The sequence below is a fragment of the Vitis riparia genome, chromosome 10 (genome assembly GCF_004353265.1).
Source record: "Vitis riparia cultivar Riparia Gloire de Montpellier isolate 1030 chromosome 10, EGFV_Vit.rip_1.0, whole genome shotgun sequence".
Lineage (NCBI taxonomy): Eukaryota > Viridiplantae > Streptophyta > Magnoliopsida > Vitales > Vitaceae > Vitis > Vitis riparia.
In genome coordinates this window covers 17,148,047-17,173,086 of record NC_048440.1, presented here as the reverse complement: position 1 = coordinate 17,173,086, position 25,040 = coordinate 17,148,047, and the positions used below count along the sequence as shown (strand labels likewise).

Here is a 25,040-nt window from a genome sequence, read left to right as displayed (position 1 = left end):
GTCCCCATAGGTTTAAAATTTCAAAATTTCATCATACACCTCATTTATGTTGAGTAAGAGAGAAGGTGAGTGAAAATAAAAAATAAAAATAATAAAAGAGATATTTAATAAAATTTCAAACTTATATAAATTAAATGTATTTAGTCAAAACCCGAGTAGAGGGGATGAAATTAATCCAAAAGAAGAATTGAAAGGAACAAAGTTAAATGAAGGAAATTACCATAAATTAATTTGTTACTGTATTTGGTTTTTTATTTTAAGTAGTTTCTATATGCAAATGGATTTGCTAGTAAATTTATCATATGGGGTAATCTTGTATATATAATGGCTTTCATATTTAAAAAGAACGGTTGCATGCCAATTTAAGATTCACATTAATACATATGAACTCATAATCAAAATTTAAATATGTGAAAAGCAATTATTATTAGGAAAAGCACATACCATAACCTTATAATGCATTCACTCAAGCGCCCACAACATTCGAATAGAAGGGAAGTTGATAAACGTGGTTAACCCTCTGATCTGCCAATAGTAATTATTACCATATTTTAAGTAGTTTCATATATTATTAAGTTTTTGCATATTTTTTTAAAATTATAATTCTCGGATTTCTTCTTATATTTTAAGTAATTTCTTATATGTGGCGTTTGTTTTTTTACTGAATAAAAAAAAAACTAAAATATTTGACATTTTTGTTTAGTTAAAAATAACATATTAATATCAATCAACATAATTAAATTAAACATATTAATAACAAATTCATTTTAGTTAGGTTGATTTATATCAACAAGTTACTTTTAACTGAATAAAAAATATCAAAATTGTAACTTTTTATATTCAGTCAAAAAAAACATTACCTAAGTTGTTTATATGTTTTTTAAAAAAAAAAATATAATACAATTAAAGATCTCTCAAGCAATTAATATCATTTACTGAAACAATATAAAATTAATTAATGTTGATTGTCTTTTACATTTTTTAATCTCGTATTTTTAGTTCACAATAAAAATTTATATTTGTGAAAGTAATTTATAATTATTATTTTATTACCATACTTGAGGGAGAGAGAGAGTAACCTTAACATTTATTATACACGTGATATTATTAAAAATAATTAATATCTATGAGTTGACTTATGAAAATAATTATTTATAATTATTTTAGTACTGTATTTTGTTTTGTATTTAAGAAATTTTTGTACGAAGGTAGATCCATTCATAAATTTAGGACAAGAGTGATTTGATATATTAAATATGGAGAAAACAAAAGTTAATCTTAATAGAGAAAACACCCAAATGGAGGGATGAATTAGGTTTTAAAATTTTTTTTTTCAAACATGACAAATTTAAGCAAAAGAAGTATAAATATAAATAGATATGGTTAGAATAAGCAAACTCAAAATTTATAGTGGTTCGGCACTTCTTGCCTACATCCACTCTCCTTAAGCTCCTAACCGAGTGAGGGTTCCACTAAACTTGAAGCTTCAACCAAGCTTCCAACACATTTGCACTTGAATTCCAGTCACAATGGGCTCTTACACAATCCCTTCAAGTCACTACTCACTTGAAGCTTTTAACACTCAAATGACAAATTCAAATCTCTCAACCTAGCTCAACAATAGCTCAAATACAACTCAAAGTTAGGATGCATCACAAAAGTGCACTAAAGAATATGCAAATGAAAATTTAATGCACCAATAAAAAAATGAAAGCTTTTTTAAGGTAAGAACAATTAGGTAAACAAATAAATGCAGGTGTTCTCTTTCTCATAAATAAAGTGGGGCTCTCAATTTATAAGTTTCTAGCCTTGGGAGCCAAAATGCCAAAAAGACGGCCTCGACTGGTCAAGCTGGGGGTCGACCAGTAAATGCATGATAGGTGACCATTATGCCACGACCAAACCTCAATTGGGAAGACATCCCTCGATCGAGAAAGAAATGCTATTGAAAAATAGATAAAGTTTTTGCATCTCTCGATTAGACTTCAATCGGAAAAGGTAGACCGGTCGATCAGTAACCTTAACTGGTTGAGCTTGTTCACCAATGCCTCGATCGGTTCACCATTTTTGCCCCGAAAACTTATATTTTTCTAGTTTTTTTACTTTTAATGCTTAGGCAAGGTTTTTAGATAAATGAATGTATCAATTTTGAAACTTTTTTCCTAGGGTTCATTTGATAAAACTCGGGTTTAGATGAAAATGTAACTTTAATACATAAATCGAGTTTTTTCAAAGATGCATGAAAATATATGAAAATCCTAAGTGCACTCATGTACTCATCTTACATATATTTCCTATGATTAAAGGTATTACAAAAGTCTTGATCTTGCATCCATTGGGTCATTTGATGAATTTCCCAAACTAACACCTGAAATCTTTACAATTCAAACCAATTAGCAATTTAACCATAGTTTGTTATCATTAAAATGCGATTAAGAGAACCCTTGGGTTAAAAAATATGTTTATATTTTTCTAAAAGGTTTTAGGTAAATATAGAATCTAATTAAAAATAATAAAATAATAAAGTAAAAAATTAAGAACTCCTAAACTAATTAATAATAATTATATACATATATAAATGAAAGTTAATAAATATACCTTGATTGAACTTCGCATATGCAATAGAGCATCACACATGCTCCCAATGAATTCTATTTTAGCGCGTGAAGGGATGGAAATCTTATTTTGAATTTGAAAATTGTAAAGACAAACTTTGTGAGAGTTTCAAGATGTGAGGAAGGCTAATACGATTCTTCGAATGTTTGCATCAAAAAACAAAATCCATTTTTGGCATGGTATTTAGAGTTTGTTTGACAATGATTCTAGGAAGCACTTTTAGGATAAAAAACGTTTTTGAAAAAATAAAAATAGATTCATTCTTGATTTTCTAATTATATATATAAACATGCATCCATGTTTAACTTTCCTCTTAAGGACTCTTGATCTATTCTTTCCACTTAAACCTCATGTGCTTAATTTTGGTGTCCTCTCATAATATTTTTATTAAGTCTTTCTTAAACTAAAATTTCATCATTTTTGAAGTTAAAGAATGAAGAAAATTTATATTAATTTTTCTTTCTTAGTTTAGGAAATCTCCTTATTTATTGTGAATTTCAAACTCACCTTGTTGATTTCAAATTTGTTAATCTTTCTCTGACTTATGAGTTCAAATTTGATTTGAAATTGAGAAAATAAAGACTAATAAGAAAAACACCCAAGAGGGGGGGTGAATTGGTTCAAAAACTTTTTCAACACAACTAATTTAAACACAATATAAGCAAATATAATGAGATAGAGTTAGAGAATTCAAACTCAGATTTTATAGTGGTTCGACACTTCCTTACCTACATCCACTCTCCTCAAGCTCCTAACTAAGTGAGAGTTCTACTAACTTGAAGTTACAACCAAACTTCTAATTTTCTTTACACTTGGATTCCAGCTCCAGTGGACTCCTACACAGTCTCTTCAAGATTCAACACATTTGAAGACTCTTAACACTCAATTTACAAGAATGATCTTCTCTCGACCTAGCTCAATAATGACTCAAATACAAATCAAAACTAGGATGACTCACAAGGGTGCACTAAAAGATATGCAAGTGGAGATTTAATGCACCAAGAAATAAATGAGAGTTTTTAATGCAATAACAAGTGGGTAGACAATTGATTGCAAGTGTTCTCTATGTCATAAATGAAGTGGAGTTCTCAATTTATAGGTTTCTAACATCGGAAGCCAAGAAAAACAAAAAGCAGCTTCAACCGATCAAGTTGGGGGTCGATCAGTTCAATAGTCGTTGGAGCATTTAATGCTTTGGAAGGTTACCGTTGTTTCGATCGGACCTCAACTAGAAAGGAGGGTACCTCAACCGGGAAGAGAAGGTTACTGGATGAGAGAAAGTGTTTTTGACACTCATCGATTAGACAAGGGCAACAGATTGATCGGTTCTCTGGTTAGTTGAGCCCGTTGGCCTATGCCTCGACCGATTCAGCCTTTTAGCCCCGAAAGCCTATCTTTTTCAGTTATTTTCCTTTCTAACACTTAGACAAAGTCTTTAGGTAAATTAACATGTCAATTTTGAAATGTTTTGCCTAAAGTACATTTGATAAAACTCGGTTTTTAATGAAATTATAACTTTAAAGAATAAACCGAGTTTTCCAAATATGCATGAAAAGAAATGTAAAACCTAAGTATACCCATGCATTCATCTTACATTTGTTTCCTATGATTAAAAATCTTTCAAATGTCTCGATCTTGTATCCATTTGGTCATTTGATGAATTTCCAAATTTATACCTGAGATTCTTTACAATTCAAACAAATTAGTCACTTAACCATGATTTGTTATCATCAAAACCTGACTAGGAGAACCCTTGAGTTAATAGAAACATAACTATTGGTAATTGATTTTGAACTCCAAGACACATCAAAATGAGTTCCAAATCCTCAATCTAATTCAAAATGCATCATACTCATTTAGAACTTGTAATTTTTAAAGTTTTCTTGAGTCATTTATGACTTTTCTTTGTGATAAGCAACTAATAAGAGTGCGTTACTTGTTATGTTATGAACTTACTATATAAAATCTTTTAGTTCTAGAATTTAGGAAATCTTTTGGAAATCTTTCGAAAATTTGACATTTTGTAGGGAAGAAGACGAGAACTTTGATTTATTTTTTTCTTCTTTATTGAGTATATTGTTTGTGAAACCAATGTTTGGTTAGTCTTGATTTTGATGATAACAAAACAAGATTTAGAACTGATGACTATATTTCAAGTGTGATTAGGCAAGACGATTTCCAAAATGGCAATCACAAAGACAAATCAAGTCAATGAGAAACCATGAAGAAGAAGACCACCTCAAAGAGAAGTGTTTTTCAAGGCCCAAGCTTCATAAGATCTTTTTGTAAGGTTGTTGATGCACTAAGATTTTCATGCATTACATTCTTTACTTATGCACCAAAATCATCCAATAGTTATTTTGTTTTAAATATTTTAAGAATTGGATGATTTCATGTTTTCAACTAAAACCTTGTGTTAAATGTATTTCAAACTTGTTTTAAAAGGTTTTAAGTTGAAAAAGTTGGTTGTTGAGCCAAAAAATGGCTCAACTGGTTGAACCGGGTGAGGAACCGGTCGATCGCAAGCTCAACCGATCGAGGTCCGGGTCGACCCACAGCTCAACCGGTCGAGGCCCGGGTCGACCCACAGCTCAACTGGTCAAGGCCCGGGTAAATCCCCAACTCAACCGGTCGAGGGTGCAAAAAACTCTCTTTCTTCTAGAACGGTTGTTCAACCGGTCAAGGTTGAACTTCAACCGATTGAGGTTCGGTTGAGACCCAACGGTCGCCTGCCAAGCATTAAATACTAATGGCTAGTCAACCGGTCAACCCTTAACTCGATCGGTCGACCCCTACCTCGATCGGTCGAACCTCCAAATGGCTAGTTTAGCTTTTCTCTTCTATAAAAATGCTCTAATATTCATTGTTTCATGAGCTTAACCTTTCCAAACATTTCTTGATTATATTTGAGCATTGGAAGAGTGTTTCTTAGTGCACCATTGTTCTAAAACTTGCATATTTTTAGTGCACCTTTCAATCCTAATTTTCTTGTATCGATTGAGCTTAAAGTTCTTGTGTTAGGATTTTTGTTAGATCTTTTATTTGTAAATCCTTGAGAGGAAGTTGTTCAAGAATGGGATATCTCTTGAGAAGTGTAAAGGGTGATTGGAACCAAAAGTCCAAGAGGGTGAATTGGAACCATAATCCAATTGTATTGCTTGAAAGCTTGGTTTGGAAGCCTTGAATTAGTGGAACCTCAAGCTCGGGATTGAAGTTAGAGGAGAGTGGATGTAGGCCGGGTTGCGCCGAACCACTATAAACTCTTGTGTTTACATTCTCTATTCCCTACTCTTTAATTTATATGCAATTGTCTATATATTGATTATTATATACTTGCATATAATTGTCTTTTGCATTCACTTGTTTAAATTTGCGAAAAGATTCACTCTATTCACCCCCCTCTAGGGTGATTATCATAGGTTGGATTAGCCTAATATTTCTAATGTTGTTTTTATTTCCTTTTGACTCAAATTGTGATTTTTACTCTATTATGGATTGTGAATGTGACATCATCCTTATGAGAGGTTAAAAAGCCAACTTGAGGCTTGAAACATAAAAACCTAAAGTTATAGGAACAATTGGTAAATTATCGTAACAATAAGATTAATTATTGGTTGAGTTATAATTTATTAATTTTTTTATCTTATCATTATGGGTTAATTTAGGGAATGATACGATATGTTATTACTTAATACCAAAAATTCTTGGTAACTCTTGATCATTAGTTATCCTAGTATCCCTTATCGTTATTTGCCCAAAAAATAAAGGTATAAAAGGTAGGAAGAGTTAAAAGTCAAACCTTACACTGAAAAGCAATCTCATTTATTTGATGGTTTTAAGAATTGGTTTTATAAAGAAAAAAAAAAAGTTTTTAAATCCAATTCTGAGTTATAGAGCTCAAGTTAATCACAAGCGCCCAAGGATCTCAAATCATGCTACTTAAGAAACCATTATTCTCTCTACTTTTATACCTTGAGTTGGATTGTGAAAAGCCTCATACTTGAATCAATTAAATTAAAAATTAATATTCATTTGTTATTAATTTAATTTCTCTACTTAGTTTCACTTCATCAAAGTTAATTCACATATTATTTTCATTTTAGGATTAAAATAAAAGTGATTCATTTATTATAATATTGACAAATTCGTAAGTTGATCCATGGCGACGATACTCGAAGTATTAAAAAAATCGTAGTAGCTATTTTTCTGATTTTTTTTTTTTACAAGAGTTATTATGTAAAAAGACTTAGTATTTTGGACAATAGAAAGAATTGATCACCTTCTTTGTTATCATAGTTTTAAACGCTTAAGGCACACTAAGGGCAAAAGTCTCCTACATCTTAGTGAAGTAAAACTGACTTAGGACATAAAATGTAATCCAAAATTTAATCTAATCCATAATAATTTTAAATTTGAAAGAAGCCATCAACCAAAAAAAGTAATCAATAGAAATTTCAAGAATTTTTAGAAAAGAAAAGAAAAGAAAACACCAAGGCATATATCTAATATCTCAAACAAGCAAAGCACTATACCTAGGAAATGATATAGACATCACAATGATGGGCAAGGCTCTAATGGATCAAAGGTGTTGAAATCTACATTGGGAACATTTTTAGAAATGATTCTTTTATGTTTTATAGAAATCTATTTGAAAATCTCAACTTGTTTTTTATATTTTTTTAAATAATTTTTATTTGTATATTTTATTTTTAACTATTCTTTATATTTATGTAAATAAATTTTAAAACTACTAAAAAATAAAATAAAAACGACTGAAAATAACCAAATACATTCCTAAAAAATACCATATTTAAAAAAAAAAAAACTATTTTTCATAAAAAAAAAGAAAAGAAAAGAAAACAGAAAACGATTTTAAGAACATTCCTTGCTTTGGACAAATACCAAAGCTAGCGGAAATGAGAATAAGGAAGAAAGTTGGATAAACTTTAGACAAAAAGAACCCAAGCTTTGGACTTTGAAATACACATCTTTCCAACTACAAGCCCAGCATTTACTTATCCCTTTTCTGTTGTTACCTTGCTTCTAAAACCATGAGATTGTATAAAAGAATTCAGGGAATGAGCATGAAGTGAAAAGTTCAAGACATGACTTTTGTGGTGGTTATTTTTTTACTTAATTCTAAACAAAACCTTAATACTTAATAATATTAAATATTAAGATGTTTATTTTATAATATTTTATTCCATTAAATATTAAAAAGTAAAGAAAAATTAATATGTTATTTTTTTATTTTAAAAAAACTATATATTTTAATTTTTTCTATTTGGTAAAAAGTTTATAATAAGTTATAAAAAAGTAAAAAATAAACAATCTAAATCTGAAAACAAATTACTTTCGACAAAAACCCAAAAAAAAAACACCACCTTGGTAATCTACTATTCACATATGTAATCCTCACATATTCTGCTAAACTCCTTGCACAACTTCCGATCATAAAAAGCTTGGTCTGAGAGCCAAGTGATACATTATTTGCATTCAACATGAGGTGATTGCAAATCAGCAACTGTTTGTACTCTGAATTGAAGAAAATGATGAAAAAAATAACTTCACAAGGATAGGATACTTGATTGTCATTTCTTCTTTGGAAGGGGATATAATTCAAATCTACAGCCACGAAGATGCCCTTCATGTCCATGATCGTATTCCTCTCATGCTGATTTCAGTTGCTGCAAAAGAAATTGCCACTCGTATCAAGTACAAGGCTGTGCTAATTTATGGATTGTATACGGTGCTTTCTGAGCAGAAGCATTTGAAAACTAACAAGAAGTGAAGACACATCTCACTTTGTGCTCTAAGTTTGAAAGAATTATTCTATTCTAGATTACCAGGGTGTCATTACTCCAGGTTCAAAATACAACCCCAACCCCAACCCCAACGCAGACCTACACACCCCCTCATGAACCGCACACTAAGGGGAAAAGGCCACAGAAAGGGGGCATCCCATGTCCTCTTTCAAAGCTCAAAAATAGAACTTGAGACTGTCTCAAAATCCTATAAATGTAATTCCATACAAGGTACCAAGTAACAGAGCTAGGAAAACAACACAGTATCATTTTGTCATGATGAAGAAGAAGAAAATGGTTAGATTTCCTTCTGTTGTCACAAGCCCCCTCATCACTTTTCAGGCTCACCTAATCAATGGATCCTTACTGGATAGAAATCATCCAGTAAGCAGGGATGACTTATCTCACTACAGATGACTAAATGAAGCAGCAAAGGAGCAATTTCAATTTTCAAGCTAAGGAGCATAAGAAATTGAGTGTTCATGGTATAAATGCTGCATATAAGCAACAAACTAAGCAAAAATTTAAATTCTTTTAAACCATCTTTGATTTTAATTTTGACTGAATTTAGGTTATAATGCAGAACAAAACTCACTCGTTTCTCCTCTTCCATCTTGGCCTTTATGAAAGAGTACATTGCCACTCCAGCAATTGCAACGCATGTTCCAATACCAGTTTGCGTTGAAATCTTGTTACCTGTGAGAAGTAAGTTGTTAGATATCTTCTGGGCATATGATGTTTAGGGAGAAGGCAGCAATAGGCAAATCAAACAGAAAAAAGATGAACATTTACCAAAGACCAAGATCGAGAAACCAATCACAAAAACACGTTTCAAGACGTTGCCAACTGCATGTGTGAGAGGTGCCACTCTCTCCAGGGTGTTGGTAGCTAGCTGAGAATTCAAAAAGCAGAAAATAATTTTATTATCTCAACACATGACTTTTTGATGACCCTTATTGAATACATAATGTCATTAGGGATGAAACTAGGAATTAAATTATTCAACTTTGATTGTTAAATAACATCGAGAGGAAAAAGAATGATAGTGATAACTTATGATCCACAAGACGTTAGTTTACAACTGAAGCTCCCCAAAAATAATGTACCTGATTGTAGAGGTGATAAAACATTCCCACCCCAAAGAGATCTGAGAGGAACTTGGTTAGACCCACTTTAGCAATTGCATCATTAAAGCCATGCTTCATCAGTTGAGGTCCCTCCACCTGTAAAATCAGACATGAAAGTATGGAAACTGTTATTTTAGTTTTAGGAATCAAAACCCTCAAGGATCTCAAATCATGTTGCACTTACAATGAGAGCCGGTGGAATGCAGACAATGAGAGCAATGATGGAAATATAAGCATAGATATTAGTACTGTCCATGTCAGTCTGCAAAAACCCATTCATTCATTAGAAGGAGAATTTTTGAGGTACAGAGGAAAATAGCTCTGCTCAAGCTATTGCCACCTATGTGTGTTTTATTCAAGACCAGAAAAAAGAAAAAACAGTCAAGAGCAGAATAGAAGATAACCATGGCCTTCTTTGAATAGATACTCCTGTAAGTGAAGGAGATATTAGAAATCATAGCACTAATGAAGCCAGTCCAGTTGAATGATAGCTCAGTCAATGATGCCATTGACACACCTGCATTTTATTTTGAAGTTAAAATCACATGAAATGGTGGAAACACTGTCATAATCAAGTATTTCTGAAAAACAGCTTTGAATAAGAATTCACAAGTTCATATCAAAACCAAGTAAACTTTCCACCTATCCCGATACAAAGTCCTGCCCTAGAGGGCAAGAGCCACATAGCTGAAGATAATTCGATATCCAGATTAAAAATGTGTCGACTTGCGTGAAACAAACAAACTACATTAACAGGGAGAGAGGAGTGTTTACCAAGAACAACAGGGGCCAGAGATAGCCATAGGCTTAAGGGTATCGACTGTCCTAGTATAAATTGAGAAGCCGCAGCATTGAAGAAGGGTTCAAGAGCTGAAACAAAATAAAAGCATTATAGATGACAGAGATTTAAGTAGTGTAAACTGTATAACAAGAAAATAACATGCTTGGACAATAGTGGAGTTAATGCTTTTCTATAACACTGTATAATCATATAGATTTCTGTCACCTTTGATTGTGTGGGTGAAAGAGACGGCAACTGCTGCAAAGGAGACATTGCTAGTCACATGGCCTAGAGCATGACATACAGCAACGGGGATGAGCAATTTCAGGAGGTTTGAGTCTATAGGCTACAAAGAAAACCACAAGTCGCATGTCATTCCCAAAATCAATAAGGGCTACAAGTCATCATCATCATATACAGAAGAAACAATCTTGGCTTTCTACAGAAAAAGACCCTGTAATATCACAACTACATAAATTTCCTGATCTTAAACCTCGTTTGGTCCTCAAAAAGAAAGAAATAAAGACAAGAAGGGATATCGATTAAATTAAAGGTAAGGAAAGAAAAGAACAGGCTTCCTCTTTCTGTCATTCTTTCCAAAAGCCAAATAAAAAACCAATGGCTTAAAGACCTCTTCCATTTTTCATCAAATTTTCAGCATTTGCTTCCCTTTCCTTCATACTTTTAATGAACCAACGGAAAATTGGAAAATTTCATGATAATAAAATGCCTAGGATAATAGTAAGATCTCCCAGCAGTATGTCACATACATGCTGCTCATTGATCAACCAATCAGCTTAACCATGTAATTATATCTATCTACCTACTTTGCTTATTAGTATTATTGGGCAATGCTTGTGGTTTCCCTCATGCAGCCATGGAATTTTCTTAATAGGCAAATCAAAGATATATTAAAACTGCACCAATTAAAAGAGTCAGTGCAACCCAACCCATATACATATGGAGTACACAAGGTAGCCGTCCTCGACAGCCAACAGGCCACATTCATCATCACCATCTCACGTGACATTAACAGCAACGGCTTATTTTATTGTTCTAATGTTGTTGCATTGATTAAAATAAACTACAGAAATAAACAATGAATTAAGACAACGAGATGGTGGGGTTGGAGAGTGGACTTACAGCTCGCTTGGGAAGGCCGACGCCCCAGCTCACCAAACAGTAGACCACCCCAACAAACAAATGAATTACCGATACAAAACTGCACACACCCCACAGACCACCATAAACTAACTTTCATCAATTCCATGCCCCCAGATGGACCGTCATAAGCTCTTATATACCAAGAATTTTAGCCATACTTACTAAGGATATGGAAGTAGTTGTAGATCTTCTTGTTGAGGATGTTGAATATAACGTTGAGGAAATACCTGAAAATGTACAATTTGGTAAAGACACCCAGAAACAGGGATTCGAATCACCATTTTATTTTGACTCTTTCTGACCGTTGAAGAGAATTGTAGATGTTGTTAGTTGTTAACGGTGATGACCTACCACATGAAGAAGAAAAACCCCGTAACTAGAGCCGGGTACTTGTCCAAGAACCCAATCTTAGCGTCCCTGAGAAAACAACGGGTCAGAAAAAAAATTAGTCGGGTGACTCAAAACGGGTCGGCGACCGGGTCAGAACGAAGGAAACGGACCTCACCCGGCGGAATCGCTCCCTTCGGCGGGCGACGACGTGGAGGCCATAGTCGGCCGGAGAATCTCACGCTTTCCAGTGGTCATGCCGACGACTGGAGCGCTCTCCAGGATCAAAGCTGGCCGGAGCTGCCTCCCCCATATGAGGTTCCCGCCGTCTCCGACAGCCCCGATTGGTCTGGCAGGAGCGAAGCAAACGGTGTCCCTCACCGGCTTACGGAGCCGGACGAGGCCGGAAATGGTGGTGGCGCCGGACAACACCCTCGACTCCATGTTTTCTGAGAGAGAGATAGCGAAACGAAATGTGCTTCTGGTAGGTACACTGAGCTCTTATTCACGTCCACAGCGAGTTATCCTACGCCGAGAACGTTATCTTGAGCGGGAGAACACAAGAACTGTTTGAGTGGCTCTCAAGTGACGAGCGGAACGGTTTGTAAAGTAATAAACTTTGGATTTATTGAACCGACGTTAATCTCCTGCGGTGTAGCCCACTGTAATAAATAAAATCACAGTACCTGATCACGTTAAAAATAAATCACGGATAAATAACTGTCAAAATCAGCGGTTAATGAGGATCAGAATTAGGAATCTCACATGTGGTTGGTTACTCATGAGATGGGCAACCAATAATAGTGGGCGATATTTACATACGGCTCTGGATTAGGTATGGCGGAAGGTGGGGCCCATCTTATCTCCACTGAAAGGCCTCTGACGAAGGCTTGTCTTGTCCAATCGTAATCTGCTATTTTCCTTATCGTTTCTATTTTCTGGTTGGGATTTTCTTCCCTGTAATATTATTACCCTTAGTTTTGAAAAAGTTCTGGTTGGTATCTCGCCAAGTTCACGAATAAACAAAAATCGAAAAAGATTTTTGACGAAGTGTAACATCATTCTTTCTAACTTAGCATTCGAATCATAAGATCGGTCATGATCCTGTCTTTTAACCGTTGCCACGAAAAATAAATTAGTGAATTTTTTCAAGTAGGAGACTGAAATTTTTTGTGAAGGCTTTTAATAGGTCGATCAAACCCATTTATTATAAATTTATTTATTTATTATTTTTATATCACTTATTTTACAAAAATAAAATAAAATCTGCATTTAAAAATGGAAAAAGAATATTTATAAAATACATTATAGAATAATATTAATATATGTGCTATTATATAAATATATATATTATTTTATATATTGAATAACATTATAAAAAAATTAGTTATAAAGTATAAATATTTGAATAATGAATATTATTAAAGGTAAGAAAAAATTTATATTAAAAATAATATAATTTTTAATTTTAAATATTAAAAAATAATATATATTTCATTAATAAATAAAATCTCATAATATCTTTCACTAGATTTAATATCTAGATATATTATATTTTATTTAAATAATATAATATTTTAAGATATACGTATCTTATAGAATTTGGAAATTTTAGAAACTATTAATTCTAGGTCAATTTGGTATCAAGGCGTTCATACTTTTTTATTTTTTAATTAACCTTTTCATATTTTATAATTTTCAATTAAAATCCTTTTTCAGATTAAGTTTATTTATAATTTTCGTATGGTTCCATTATTCGGGATGAATTAATGTTCAAGCTCTGTCGAATAATTCTGCGTTTGGAGCGGCTGTCGCGCATAATACACGCGTTTAGTCGATTGCCTGCAAAACGCTGCGTTTCGATTTATCATTCTTCCTCAACCTAAACAACGCCGAAGAAGACGACTGTATTTTGATTTTCGTCTTCGGTTGGGAATATTGGGATTGATGTTATCGTTCTGGCGCAGTGTAGCATTCTTCTGATCACGGTCGTGAGCCCCTCCTACACAGGTCCGTACAATCGGAATATTCTCTAATCCTACTTGCGATTTGAGCTTATTTGAAAGATTTATTATTATATTATTATTATTTATTTATATGTTTGGTTCCTGAGAATTGGGCATGAAGCACTCCTTTATGTTGCAGAGAATTTCTGTGTTTTTACAAGACAACAGCAAAGCATAAATTGATTTCTTTCGCAGAATTATGTGTTTGGGATTGTCTTAGAACTGTTGCATCAGATTTTTTTGGTCCGTTTTCGTGAATCTCGTATACAGCTAACTCATGTACTTCGATTGGGCTGACATAGTAGAAAATCAAGCACATTCTGTTTAAGATTTGGATCAGGTTCTTTGGTGTGAGTTTTTCAATCGGGTCAAACTCCACAACCTGGAGCCTCCAGCCAATTCCATAATTTTCTTAAGAAGAATTGCAAGTTCAAATATTCCTGATCAATTTTGTTAAAATTTGTTCATTAAGATGAAAAAGGGGTTTAGGGACGTTAGTCCTTCGGTTAGAAGTTATGAATCTTATGATACATTGGTAGTAGCTGATGCAATTAGGGTATATTCTAGGCTCAGTTATAAAACTTTTAAAGCTTCATGGAGAAGAATGGGTCTGCCCGAATGTTCGAGTTTTAAATGATGTGCTCTTTAAAATCTATGATCTTATAGAGGGGTTTTTCAATCTTCTTGTCAAATATCTTCACATTTGAATGGAAGCACACTTGAGGAAGTTGGACTGGGATTTCAGTGTGCAGACTAAGTCACTAATGGAAAAGAAACATCAGCTTCAACGACCAAGAAATGAACCTAGTGAAGCTTCTGAGAACCCTTCCACAACTATATATAAGGGGAGTACCCTTTTCATCACTCTCCTGTGAATTTTGCTGGTTGTTTTTAGAGTATTGCGATAATTTGGTAGACCATAAAAAAAATTATTGCTTGTCTTGTTATTTGAAATATCAGCTCCATCTTCTTGCCTGATTTATCATCATCAATATATTTTGGTTGATTTTCATTTTCTCTTCAAAGTAATGCTACATCACAAGAAGCAATCACTTCAATTGCTTCTTGACATAAGAAAATTACTTCTCATTTTTCTGAGAACTGTTGCCATGCCATTATGTCTATACTGAGAAACAATGCTGGTTGATGATATTCTCATGGATATTTTCCACAAATTGACCTTAGGGTTTGTTATCTAGCAGATTAACTCCCAAAGTATAGCAAATTCTCCAAATGGAAACAACAGAAGATTGTTCTGTGGAGATTGAGGCAGCAGTTTTTATCTAGCAGTCATTAAAGATTTAGAAAATCTGAATCATGTCCATGTGTGTGTGCATTTATAGTTTTTTGCATATTATTATTCACCACACTGCTCGATTCTTATTATTTTCAAATTTTAGTATCCTGTTCAGAATGAAGCTCTACTAATCCAGAATGTGCTGCACGCATAACACAGAGTTATATACGATATGAATAAATATATTATTTTAAATATACAGAAAAACTCTATTTGCTCTAGTTAGATCCAGGGATCAATTATTTGATATTTTTCTAAACCCAACAGTTATTATGATGGCACGAGTCTTATTTCATCTTGTATTTGGATACCTTTGTGTCATTGAGCTATTTCTAATACACAGACCCTGGTGTCTGTCGGAAGTCACCGCATATTCCTGCCTCTTTATATTCGAATGAAGGTGCAGTGGTCCATGGAAAAGATCAATCTCATGTGTTGGACAGCATAGTGGATGTAGCCTGGTCTTGCCTCTCAAGTACTTCCTAGTTGCCATATTTGATTCAGTAAAGCCTGTTCATGCTAATTAATAAAGTTCCTTGCATTCTGAAAATGGTGGAAATTTCTAAAAAGGGTATTCCACAACTTAATGATGTTTTAGACCCCTCAGCACCAGTTTTATCCTCTATGCTTTGGCTAGTTCAACAAAGGTTGGTCTCCAGTAAATCTCACGAAACAAATCTTTTGGGCGTTTCAAAAAATAATTCCATTTTTTTAAGAAAGAAATATTCTGGACATTTTCATGGTGTATACTTCTACCAGATTTTCTATATGAGAAATTCTGTTCATTTTTAGTTGTGATTGTTCTTTTATTTTTTTCTTGAAATTGGACTAAAAACAGCTAATCAATTTTCAAAATAGTTTGTGTTTCTTTTTCTTTCAAAAAGCATTGAATTGACATGGATTTCATTGTTGATGCAAAAAATTCTTGTTTTTTTATTTTGAATTATTGTTAATAATTTCCTAATGGTAACGTACATCTCTTTTTCTGATTCGAACACTTGTATTGGTTCTCCCTCATAAATTTGTCATTTTTTTCTCTATTTTATAAACAAATCACAGTATAGTGAGCTACATGCATACTTTAATTTCTGCACTGAATACTCCGAATCCTATCTTGTAAGTTTTAATTCTTACTATATGATGTTTATGGCTCTCAAGGCCATGTAGGAGTCACATCCAACTAAGATAACTGTTCAGTTGTGAGGAATGATATTGTTTCTGCACTTCAAAGGAGAATAGAAGGGAAAAAGTTACATGTAGATTTGAATGGGTAGAGTTTTACCATTTAGAGAAGAATGGAGGTGTATATATGTGAAGTAAACAAAGAAATTATTAATTAGCAGAGAGAGGGAAGCCGATTCCATGGCGTCGGGTTGGGAATACAACAAACAACATACTGCAAAAGACACCAATACCTACTGGCAGGGATGTGAGAAGCTCCTTGGTTTCATCAGATGGTGTTGGGTAGAAACAATTCACCACATTCTCATCAAACAGTGCAATGGCTGCAAAAACAAGTATTGACATGAAGGCATGGATGAAATCAATAAATCTCAACTGATACTCTGCTGCAAGTTCAGGTGGGAGAGTGGCTGACCCATCAATGATCCACAAACCCGGAAGGTGGCAAACCCATAGTAAACATTTCCATTATTGTCCTGAAGCTATCAGTGAAGCACTGTAGAAAGCATGACATGCCACAAAGGGCTAGGAGGCTGGAAGTCATGAACCGGCTGACTGGGTCACACTCACCTTTGTTTGTGAGAACAGGTGATAGAAATTGGAAAGCGAGAACCGTTCCAGTAGGTAAAAGATTAGCTAGATGGGCTGTGCTCTGAAATGTCTGGCTAATGGCCATTTGTATTGGAGTTCTCTGTCCTGTTTGTGGTCTCGGCATATCTTGCAGCAGAGTAACTTTCTGGTCATTGAGATGCCAAGATTCCTCATCTTCAACCTTAAACTCCATGACCCGGAACCTTTTATTTTCTTCCTCTTTCTTTCAATCCCTGTAGGGCTTTTAATTCCATGTAAGAAACTGCTGTATTTTATAAGCAGTGGAAAGAGATGCTTTTGAGTGGGGGAAAAGGGAGGGAAGGGCGGTTTAGTGGTGCCTTGCAAGAAACAGAAACTGAAATTAAGGGAAAACAAATTTCATTAGAGTTCTGGAGTAATAGTTTGGTCCTGTTTTGATTACCGACAGAACCTTGCAGGGGTGGCCTCCAATAATTTGTATATAGCTTTTGTGATCTTTATGAAGACATTCTCAAGAGTTTTCAAATGTGTACATGAGATGATTCATTTACTGAAGCTTGGCTCCCTAAGGGATTTAAGTTTGTGAGAACTTTCTTGCTTAGAAGCATCAAAAAGGAGCTGGGGGTGTTTTCCAGAGAAACCTTTGCTTTAATCTTTCTGGTTTTGAAGGTGAAGGTCTGTGCTTTTCCCCACTGTATTTGTTAGTTTCCTCTGTAAGCAGGCATAAAAACCCTCTTTAAGATTCCCATTGCCAATCATGGATGCTTTCCTTGAAGTGATTCATATATCATTATCATTAAGGGTCGAGAACATGGTTCACTTAATTCGATAATTTTTTTAAGTGTCTTACAATAATTTCAAGTAATCTCAATATGTTAATATAAATCACAGTGACTGACCAAGGCCCAAACTAGGCTTTTTTGACCCAAGCTGAGCTGCCCAGGGTCATCTGTTTCTATGCTTACTGCTTATAGGATAAAGCTTTTCAGGCCCAAGCCAAACCCACTTTAATGGGCTTATCCGCATGGGCCTGTTTCATTTCTTGGACGCATGTGGCTGGCTACTAGGCCTTCAGGAGAACATTCTGTCCCTCAAATTGAATCTTTAGCCTTAAGAAATGCATTCTACTCTATTGGCTTAAGGAAAATTTATGGTGCCATTTGCAATATAATATTTCATTACGCAAGGAATATAACAATGTCAAGATAAACAAAACCGTTCTGTGATAGAAATGACGAATATTTTTTAAGATAGAGAAAACCATAACAGTATCAAAATGCATGTCTGGTAAGTCAATCCCAGGTTGCACCCCTAGAAGTTTCCTAATCAAAAAATAAAAATAAAAGTAAAAAGCTTTCCCTGCAGCCATTTGATATATTCATATAGAAAAGTTTCAAGGTTATCTGATGTAGTGAACACGAATAGAGATCTATAAATATAGATATGGGTGCTGATGGTTATCTAGTAGGTGAACTCCTTTTGTGCCACCCCCATCTACTTGTTTTTAATATTACTTTGTTTCTTGTGATGTCCTTCATCAGTGGGTGAACTGGCCGTATCTGAGGTTGTTGGGTCACGGTCACGTTTTTGGGTGATAATTCAAGCTTGAGTATTAGATCATACTGTTCAATTATTTTGTTCCTGACCCCCAGAAGATTTTCAGTATCTAATAAACTAATCAGTACCAAAAAAAAAAAAACTTTTGCATTATGTATTGCAAACATTTTATATGTATAGTCAATCAGGTGAGATCACATGGGTATCTCAAGTTTTATTACTATGTATTTAAATTTCATTCATGAATGCCATTGTTTTATACTTTGGTCTCATTTCATTATATCTCGAACTTATTTATACTTTTGTTTTTTATTCATTTGTATCTTAATCTCGTTTATTTATATTCTAGTCTCATACGGTTAAATTTGATCGCAGACTTCAAGTTTCAGTAGCCCACATTCAAAATTTAGTAGGTATGGATACGATACCTTTACACTTTCATATATTTGAGCAATGAGTATAGAAAAAAGTATGAAAATGGCACAAACCTGTCATGTTTATCAGGCTTTCTTAGTTCTTAAATTGTGGTGATGATACCTTTTCTATAGCCATTGCACTAATCCCCATTTCAAAGAGGCTTCCTTAAAGCAACTGGTTATATTTTAAGCTCCATGTTTAGAAATGGAAAGGAGATTAAAGTGTACCATCATATAAAACTCAGCATTTAAAAAAATAAAAGAAGAGGGAAAAAAAGATGGCAGAGAAGAAAGCCAGAAATTAATGAATGTTTGTCTATAAAAATGCGCCAAGAAAAAAAAAAGTTGAAGGTCTTTAGGCCCAAATGTTATGGGAATATACAATGAACATTTTCAAATTTTGATGTTTTGTCTATGAATCATGAAAGGGTGGCCTAGAATAAGAGCCCAGGTCCCAATGGTTAGGTAACTGTTTACATTTCTGCCTTATAAGTATCATTAATCACAAGAATCTGGACCATATTTATGAATTAATTACCCAAATAACATTTTGGATGGGCCATTCTGTAATCATTATAATGCTTAAAATTCAATAATCGACCTATCATTTCAGACTAAAAAGAAAGAAAATCCACCCATCTGGTGGGCGAGTGGTGGTAGTGCCATGCTTTGGGAAAGTAAAATTATATTTCTTCACTTAAAAACTCCACATTGCCTTTTCCAGAATCCAACCTGGGAACTGCAAATTTTTTAAACTCAGGACCTTCTTGAAGTTTTCATGCTAATATAAATCTATGTGAGAAAGCTGATATAAAATTTACTACAATAATGACTACTTTTTGTGGTTTTAAATTTCAGAAATCATTATGCCAACCAACCCAGCTATTAGTTGTGGTTATCTCTTCCAAGACTCTGAAAGAAAACAGTGTATCCCAGATGGACCCTATGTGGGATTGCTTTGTTTTCTATGGCAACTTTCGAGATTTTCTTAGAATCGCATACTCTCTCTCTCTCTCTCTCTCTAGAGGTAATGAATCATTTGATTCTGTCAATAAGCCCATCATTGAGTGAGAAGGGAAAGGAGGAAGGAGAAAGTTTAAGAGGTGAGGAGGTGAGGGGGTGAGGTGAGAGTGATGATGATGGGTTGCCTGAGTTGCAGTGAGAATGAACCACCACTCCTTCCAGCTCATGGGAATAGGTCCCATTTGCACAAACATGAATGCTGATGAAGTGTGACCCATAAGGCCATAAGAACTAATGGGGGGGGGGGGTCCCTATCATGGATTGCCCACCCTTGTATCTATAGGGCTCCCTCCCTAAGTTTCTGGGCACCCAATTGATTGATGCCCTGACCTTCTCTCAATTAAGGGTAGTTGAGAAAGCCAAAAGGAATCAATGATGCCTACTGCCATGATTCATCTGCTTTTAGAATGACTAATATTAAAGGGTGATACAAATTTCAACGTTTGTGCAAATTGCACCATTTCACCCAAAGGACAATTGTGTTACTCGCTTTATTTGGTTCAAAGTTATTCCAAAAAAACTATTTTTTGAAAACTGTTTTCAAAACCGTTCTAAACAAACCCAAGGTTACCAAAAACAATCACACATTTCCTCCTTTCAAAACCTTAGGGGAGCTCTGTAGTACCATGTACCACATTGATTAATGATGGTAAAGTATAACCCAAAAAGGGTTGCTATTTAAAAACAGAGTTCACACACATGACCGACCCACTTGCCAAACAGACAACTACAAGCCATTTTCCCATTCATCCTTTACAACTCCTCTTCCATTAGACAATTTTTTAATCTTTTCCCCAAATCTTCTTTTGATTTTCTGGGTAAAAGTCAAAAACAACTGGACTTTTAAGCATTCCAGCCTATTCTTTTCACACCTGAAATTGCTATCACAAATTCCAACTTACTGATTCTCATCAAAGGGATGTGCGACAGAAGCGATAAGATACGAGTGCATTGCACGAGTTCCCAACCAGCCATCCATCAATCACTTCTCTTTTCTTTTGATTACTTAAAGGCGCCCAAAATTAACTTAATTAGATAGCAGTTAACTGCACATTATTCTCTCTTCTCCATGATTGTAAGTTCCTAATATTCTGGTTAGCATTCTTTTCACTTTAATTAATGCTCCCTGATTCCAAACAACCTTATCGAATACATTATATCAAGTTGGTTGACAGTGTCCCTTTCCCCAGAATTGTGATTTGATTGATTCAACTTTTGGTTTTTTTCTACCTGTAGTTTTGGGGGCTTCCGGGTGGTGTTTGGCTCGGTGAACTGTTGAGTACAATAATGAAATTACTAGAAAAACTTGCATAAATAAATCAATTTAAAATCTGATGAGTAATGAGTACTTAATTAATTTATTTGAATGACAAACATTTGTTTGGATCTCCAAACAAAAACGATAGCATTATCATTTGGTAATATACCACATTCCAGACAAAGATGGCACCTCCTCCAATCTTTAGATTAATTAAAAAGCCTGAGGATGAGAAAAAGAAACTTTTGGGATCTACCAAGTTATCACCAATAATTATTGTTCACAGTGTAAGGAAAAAAAAACCCTTTGTCCGAAAAGAAGAGAAAGTTGTATGAAAGATGGGGAAGAGTTTGTCACAACAGTTACAGCAATATCTTTTTCCCCATGAAAAAGGTGGGGTGAGAAAAGTGGGAGAGGGGTGTGGGATGGGGGGAGAAGAGGGTGGAAGCATAAGAGGACAATTATGATGGCGCTAAGGAACAGACTCAAATGGGTTGGTGCCACCACCCTTTGCCCTTTCCAAACTTTTACCTACTTGTATATATATATATATATATATATATGTACACATATTGCCTCAAAGTTTGTAAAAGCCCTTGATTTTGGTCCCACCCAGGATGTTCCTTGGTGGGTTCCACCAAGTAGCTCCCAATCTGAATTAAAAGAGCTTTGGGCTGCCATGCCATTCAGCCATCGTACACACATCATCTTTTTGTTATTAAATACTGTAAAGAGTGGATCATCATTGACAAGGGAATGTGGGTTTTGTTTCTTGGACCACTCTTTAATTTCCATCTATTAGGCTGCCAAAGTGAAGTCAGATGTGGTGTTCCGGTCATGACTAATAAGTTGGAAAACCTTGGGAAAAAAGTTAATTATAAGAAAGATAAGTGAATTGGAAGATTGATTATTGAGTAACCAACAAACATTTTCTGTCTCTTTTAACCATGCCTTAATTATTCCTTACCTTCTCCCTTTCTTAAGAAAAGTGACCAAAATATCGCAACCTCCCATTTAATCATTACTGTTTGAGACAATTCAACATCCCAATCAATTAAAGGGTTTTTTTTTTTTTTTTTTTTTTTTGGACTTTTTGCCAACCATAGCTTATGAGAAGTAGCATCTACCCTGGGTCACATTCATGCAGAGAGACGCATTTGATTGGGCGTCTCGGACATGCAATAATACTATTGTTCTACCCAATTTTGTATGCTGCATGCTAACATGCGCAATCGAGTTCATGCGTCCTTTTCTCACGCGGGTGACACTCCATCACTATCCACAGTTCCACCCACGTATCTTGTTCGCCCCGCGCACGTTAACGTCTCGCATAAGTGTGATGCTCTCCTTTGGGGCCCACAGGCGACAGAGTATTTGAAATACTGTTGACTTCATGATTTGAACGTGGATCTTAAACCGTCCGATCTTGATTTGGCTGACCGTTTTGTCCCAGGAGTAATTTGCATTCACTGCCACTTGGGCTGGGCCCCATTCATGGGCCCTTTTATGTGGATTATCATCTTAAATTGGTGGTACAACCACCCCACATGCATGAATTCATTGTTGTTAATGCAAAGCTCAAATGTAGGCCCACAATGCCACGTGCTCAGAGAGTACAGATGCGATGGATATGCGAATCCTGGCCGTCCATTGTTGTTGGTTCACCGTCTTTTCTTAATTAAGGATGGGCGAGGATCACCACTCCTTCATCTTTTTGGGAAGAATTCAAATTCCGATCGACGGCACATCTGTCCTTCCGTTAAATGCTAAAGGGATTTTCGGCATTTTTGCTGAATGTGAAAATCCAATTGTAAGTGAAACAAATTTGAAAAACGTTCATCTTATGATGTTCTAAAATAAAATCTATATATCCACAGTTATGAAAAGCGATTTGATGACATGGACAGTCTTTATAGTGACAAAAAAAAAAAAAAAAAGTGGGGAAAAAACAAAAAAGCTATGGCAGTGAGTTTGAAAATTTGAAATTTTAGATTGGCGTCGGACAAAATCCATGTAACTCATCATGGTTACAAAAGTATTTGGTGGACTCGAGTCAACCCATTCATCCATTAAAGGCTTCGCTATTATTGTGAGGGGGCAGCCGTCAACGACAATCGCTGTCCACTCAGCTACTCATACAACGGTTCACAGCTCGCCACGTGGCATCAATTTGAACTGTTCTCTGGGTATTAACTGTTGGGTCAAATGAAGAGCCGAAAAGGGTAAAACACTAAAACCCTGGTCCCTTCGCGTCTTCTAGTCAAATTTCTGTACCCTCTCGAGGAGTCATTGAAATCATGGCTTTGGAGAGCGCCCCTCCCGCAAATCTACCATGTTTTTCTTTTTAATATGCGCCATTACCAAGCAAAATTAGTTGTGTCAAATTAAGTAGACTTGGCCCACTACCATCCAAAATAAGAGGTGGGTACTGTGGAGAGCTAATGATACGGCCGCTAAGTTGGAAATTTTGAAGGGTGTGGGCCTTTGTGTTGAACCAAAGTATACTCCAAGTCCCGAATCGATACATGGTGGGGTCTTGGTAATCTTCCAAATTCATTTTTGGTTTCCTAAAGTGGACTATGTCCTCATGGTGCTCCACTCCCTGTAAAAAACAAGCCGCTCATGTAAATATTGGGTAATGCTGACTTCATTCTATTTTAGGTAATGTGTACGATATGGAACGTAATTATCAAAATGTGTGATAAATTAAGGTCTTAAAAGATTAGAAATTTAATACGTACCTTTTGGGTGTCTTAATTTTTCTCTTGGCTAAAAAGTGTAATAATTTTTATTAATTAAGGTTGGATATGGGGACTTGAACCCTATTCTTTTGCCAAGACTGTAGAGTGAAAGCTGAAAGCCGAGCCCAGACCTGACCATGACCTTTGTTCATGGCTTTTGTCTGGGCGTGGGGCTTGTGATTCTAGCTTTCCCAACCCATGTTTGGTTAAACAATTCCATGGAACATGGGCTCCCGTGGGATAACGTGGGATTGTAATGATCGATAAAACGTAGAGAAAAGGAAAAGTTTGAAACAAAGTGACAGCTTTTTACTGTTTTCTTTGACTTCTCGCTTCTCGGTTCACTAAGCTGATCTTTCCTTGCTGGTTGCTGCCTCCCTCACAATCCCCCAATCTTATCTTCTTCCTCCTATCTTCTTCATCTCTCCTTCACCTCGTACTTTTGCCGAGTACAAAGTATTATAAAGAAGAAACAAGATTGAAGCTTCACACCTCATGGTGTCTTTAAGGGAAACATTCACCTTATTGGTTCTCTATTACTTCTTTGGAAATATACGTTTCACTTGTACCTAAGGACTAGAAGTTCCACCAAAAGGCTCCAACCAAGACAAGGTATATATAAATGGCTTCCGCAAAAATTATCCTTGGGATGGTACCTTTTCAACTGTATGTACGTAACTTGAATGCAATAAAGTAATTCTTCAGGTTATTGAGGAAGAGTTTGAAATTTTTGCAACCTTACAACTATCCATATGTAAATAAAGTGATTTATTTACGGTTTGAACAAGGTTTGCTTAGTGGGCAGAAAATGGGATGATCAAGGAATAACGTGAAAATAGATTTGGATATATATTTTGAAACATGAGAGTGATGTTTTTGGGAAATTTTAAGTAACAAAAAACCATGATCAAGAGGCAAATGTGAAAACAGATCAAGTGGTTGAGAATATACAATGAGGGTATATGATTGAGAGAGAGTTGACTATTTGGAGTGAATAAGGTTTGCATGATAGACCAAAAATAAGAATTAGATTTTTTGAATAATGTATGTTGAATAAACAATTTACTAAGGATACTTTGGATTATATCTATTTGTGTCTTTAACATATTTAGTAAATTATATTATATGATAGTAAAAATATATGTTGACTTTTGTCGATGTTTGTCGTATA

The 25,040-nt window shown here is 34.9% G+C and overlaps 1 protein-coding gene, 1 long non-coding RNA gene and 1 pseudogene across 2 annotated transcripts; 1 reads left to right on the top strand and 2 right to left on the bottom strand.

Moving 5' to 3' along the window:
• Positions 1-7,984: 7,984 nt before the first annotated feature.
• Positions 7,985-12,367, bottom strand: LOC117922840 (annotated as a pseudogene).
• Positions 12,368-13,587: 1,220 nt separating this feature from the next.
• Positions 13,588-15,709, top strand: LOC117922928. The gene is made up of 2 exons (XR_004652581.1): positions 13,588-13,829; positions 15,466-15,709. It is a non-coding gene; the product is annotated as an uncharacterized LOC117922928 (long non-coding RNA).
• Positions 15,710-16,360: 651 nt separating this feature from the next.
• On the bottom strand, positions 16,361-17,088 carry LOC117923156 (protein DMP6-like). Its single transcript, XM_034841394.1, is given in 3 exon segments — positions 16,361-16,741; positions 16,744-16,782; positions 16,785-17,088. Coding segments are annotated over 3 exon segments (630 nt in total). The 3' UTR covers positions 16,361-16,454.
• Between the last annotated feature and the right edge of the window lie 7,952 nt (positions 17,089-25,040).